Source organism: Meleagris gallopavo, chromosome 10 (assembly GCF_000146605.3).
Source record: "Meleagris gallopavo isolate NT-WF06-2002-E0010 breed Aviagen turkey brand Nicholas breeding stock chromosome 10, Turkey_5.1, whole genome shotgun sequence".
NCBI classification, from domain to species: domain Eukaryota; kingdom Metazoa; phylum Chordata; class Aves; order Galliformes; family Phasianidae; genus Meleagris; species Meleagris gallopavo.
Genome location: NC_015020.2, coordinates 26,977,991 through 26,980,931, shown reverse-complemented (window position 1 = coordinate 26,980,931; position 2,941 = coordinate 26,977,991). Strand labels below are relative to the sequence as shown.

The following is a 2,941-nucleotide window of genomic DNA, read 5'->3' as shown; positions in this document are numbered from 1 at the left end:
CTCACCCTGCACATCTCACCTAAGCCAGAGGGCATCTCCTGGCAGGGCTGCAAGGGCTTCTCTGTGACAGAACGGTTGTTGTTGGGCTTGGCACTGGGGGATGGGGGCTCAGCGCCAGCTGGGCCATAGCTGGGGGCTGTGCTGTTGGGCCGAGAGGAGTTGGAGAAGGAGTGCACGCGCGAGGTGTTCCTGGCATTGAAGCGGCTGAAGAAGTCCAGGTGCTGCGCGTAGACGTCAAAGTAGAGAATCATGATGATGACAAAGTGGAGCAGGCAGAGCAGCAGCACAGCCTTGCAAATCCTTTCCAGGGTCACCCCCAAGAGCAACCTGGTCATCTTCTGGGCAAAGGGAGGCAGGCAGCTCCAGCCACGGTTCCAATCCTGCTGAAACACCCTATGGTCAGGTTGCGGCCAGCCACTGCCCCACTCTGCTGGTGAGACCTGACCTCAGCTCCAGTGCCAGCAGAGCAGATCAAGCCTGATGAAGAGGCTAGGACACTGCTCAGAGCCTCTGCTCTGAAAACACACGCACAAGAGGAACCAGAGCTGAGCATAAGGCAGGAGAGCCCAGCCAGGTGAGCAGCAGAGACCCCAGCTTTGCCCAGTTCCTGGTCAAAGTGGACACCCCTGCACTCATGTCAAGTCTCCATGCAGTCCCCCATCTCGCCTTCATGTAAGCACAGCATCCAATGCCTTCTCCCAGCGAGGTGGAGCACAAAGAGGTGCTCCCCAGCAGCAGGTCCTGTCTGATTCTGAGGGACAGACTTACTCTCAGCTCTCAGGGAATGGGGATTTCCCCACAGTTGCTGCAAAAAGCCCCCACAGAGGCTGGGTCCCTGCAGAAGGTCACACTTCAAAACACAGCAGGTCTGAGGTGCCGCCAGGGCACTTTGGATACCCTCACCAGCCCCCTCTGCCTGAGGCATCACATCCTCCTGTTCCCACTCCCGACTGCCCCAGCGCTGGTTCCAAAATAGGGCCAGCAACAGAAGTCATGCCGGCAGAGCTGCCCCTGGGAGGGAGAACAGCAGCTGTCAGGGCACTGAGTAGAGCCAGCAGCTGCAGGCAGACACAGGCAGGATGGAACAGGGCTGGGCAGGCAGCCCCCACGGGGTCCCTGTCACCTCCAGGGGAGTCCAACTCACAGCACATCGTGGCTCCTCTCGTCTGCTCCCGCTGCTTGGAATCCCTGGGACACTGTGCCCAGGGAGCTGCCAGGGTCTCCTTATCTCACAACATGACACCTGGAGCCAGGCCAGAGCTCTGCTGGGAAGGTGGCAGCCAGGCTGAGATGAGCCCTCCCATCCTGCCCTTTCCAGTCCTGTACAGGGGCTAGACCCGCAGCACAGCAGCATGCCTTGGAGAGGAATGACTAAGCCCACCGTGATCTCCAGTTCCTGCCTGCAATCCTCCCTTGGACAAGCTGCTAAGGCAGGAACATCACAAAGAGGGCCCCTGGGCCAGGTGAATGCCACAGCATGGACCCTAAGGGGCCCAAGTAGCTGGGGAACTGTGGCAGGATCCCCAGAATGCGTGCAATTAGGACCAGAGGGTGCTGGCAGCTGGCCCAGAGCCTCAGGGCCAACCCACCAGCAGCTGCCAGAACAAGCTGCTTCAGGGCAACAGCAGGCACAGAGCCTGTGGTGACGGTGACACCGGGTGGGAGTGCAGAGTAGAGCCAAGGTGTGAAGCAGGGGCTCCTGCCTGACCCTAGTGCACCCTGTGCACACAAGCACAGGAAGGAGAGAGGAGCCAGGAAAAACTCCAAGCCCAATGCACTCTTTCTCACGCACAGCACAGGACCCTGACCTCACAACCAGACACTTTCGAAGAAATCACTCTGTGTGCTCAGGGCACAAGAAAAGCTGAGTTTGCTGCTAGCTCCCAATCTATCCCGTGGTCACAGTGCCCCGCATTGACTAAAGCCTCAGATGCAGTATGGGGTTGCCTGCCGGAAAACTCTCCAAAGCACTCCCTGAGGAGGCAGGTCTGACCAGCACCGAGCAGCACCTCCACAGCCAAGTGGAGAGAAACAGGTAGAGCCAGGAACGAGCGGGACAAGTTTTAAGGCAGCCCTCCCTTTTGCCTGGGAGCTTACACCATGAGGGGAGCATGATGCACCCCATGCTATAAGGGCTGACAGCTGCTTCAGTGCAAACAAAAGCAAAGCTTTTGCTTTAACCACAGCCACGGGATGCTGTGGAGGCCAAGAGCACAAATAGGCAAAAAAACATAAGCAAATTCCTGGCGTGAAGGTCCACTGGGGCTATTAAACATGACGTAACTCTCAACACAATGTCTATACCAAACAGGCTGCGAGATGTTGGGCTCAACTAGCAGGACCTGACCGTACACTTCTCCCATAGCACACACCCCAGTGCCTGGGGCAACGGGGCTGACCACGCCTGCTGCAGGATATGCCTGTCCTGTAGGCACAGGGTGCTGCTGGGATGTGGGGGGCTCCGGTCCTCTCCCCTCAGCACCCCAAGGGCTCAAACTGCAGCTCTGGGCTGGGAGGAGGAGTAGAGGGACCCGAAGGTCCCGGTGCTGCAGGGATGGCACAGAGAATACTCAGTGAACCAGCCCTCCTCAACCTTGTGGTCCTCAGGGAACACAGAAACTTCCTGGAAGGCTAGGAACGCGTCTACAGCAGTGTATTTTCTCCTGGAATGGACTCAGAGAGACTTTTAGAGCCGAGTGCTGATGGACATTACTGCTGCACGCAGCTTTTCAAAATGCTCTCTTAAGCGGCGAGGCCCTCATATCGCATTACTCCATACCCAAGCACAGAGCATCAGGCCGTTACCGCCCTGCCCCGCTCGATACCGGCAGCGCTTTGCAGCCCAACGCCACACTGACCACCATCAGCGCCCACCGCCGCGGCCGGCCCATCACCACTCGCGCACCGGTGCGGGCACTCCTCGACAACACCCGGCATTCCC

At 58.5% G+C, this 2,941-nt stretch overlaps 1 protein-coding gene across 1 annotated transcript in view; it reads right to left on the bottom strand.

Annotated features, from left to right (window-relative positions):
• The window catches only part of IPO13 (importin 13), a 23,948-nt gene extending 23,613 nt beyond the window's left edge, over nucleotides 1–335 (bottom strand). The window contains exon 1 of the mRNA XM_031554844.1: nucleotides 20–335. Within this exon, the coding sequence (XP_031410704.1) occupies nucleotides 20–335 (316 nt within the window). The remainder of the gene's footprint in view (nucleotides 1–19) is intronic.
• Nucleotides 336–2,941: the final 2,606 nt, after the last annotated feature.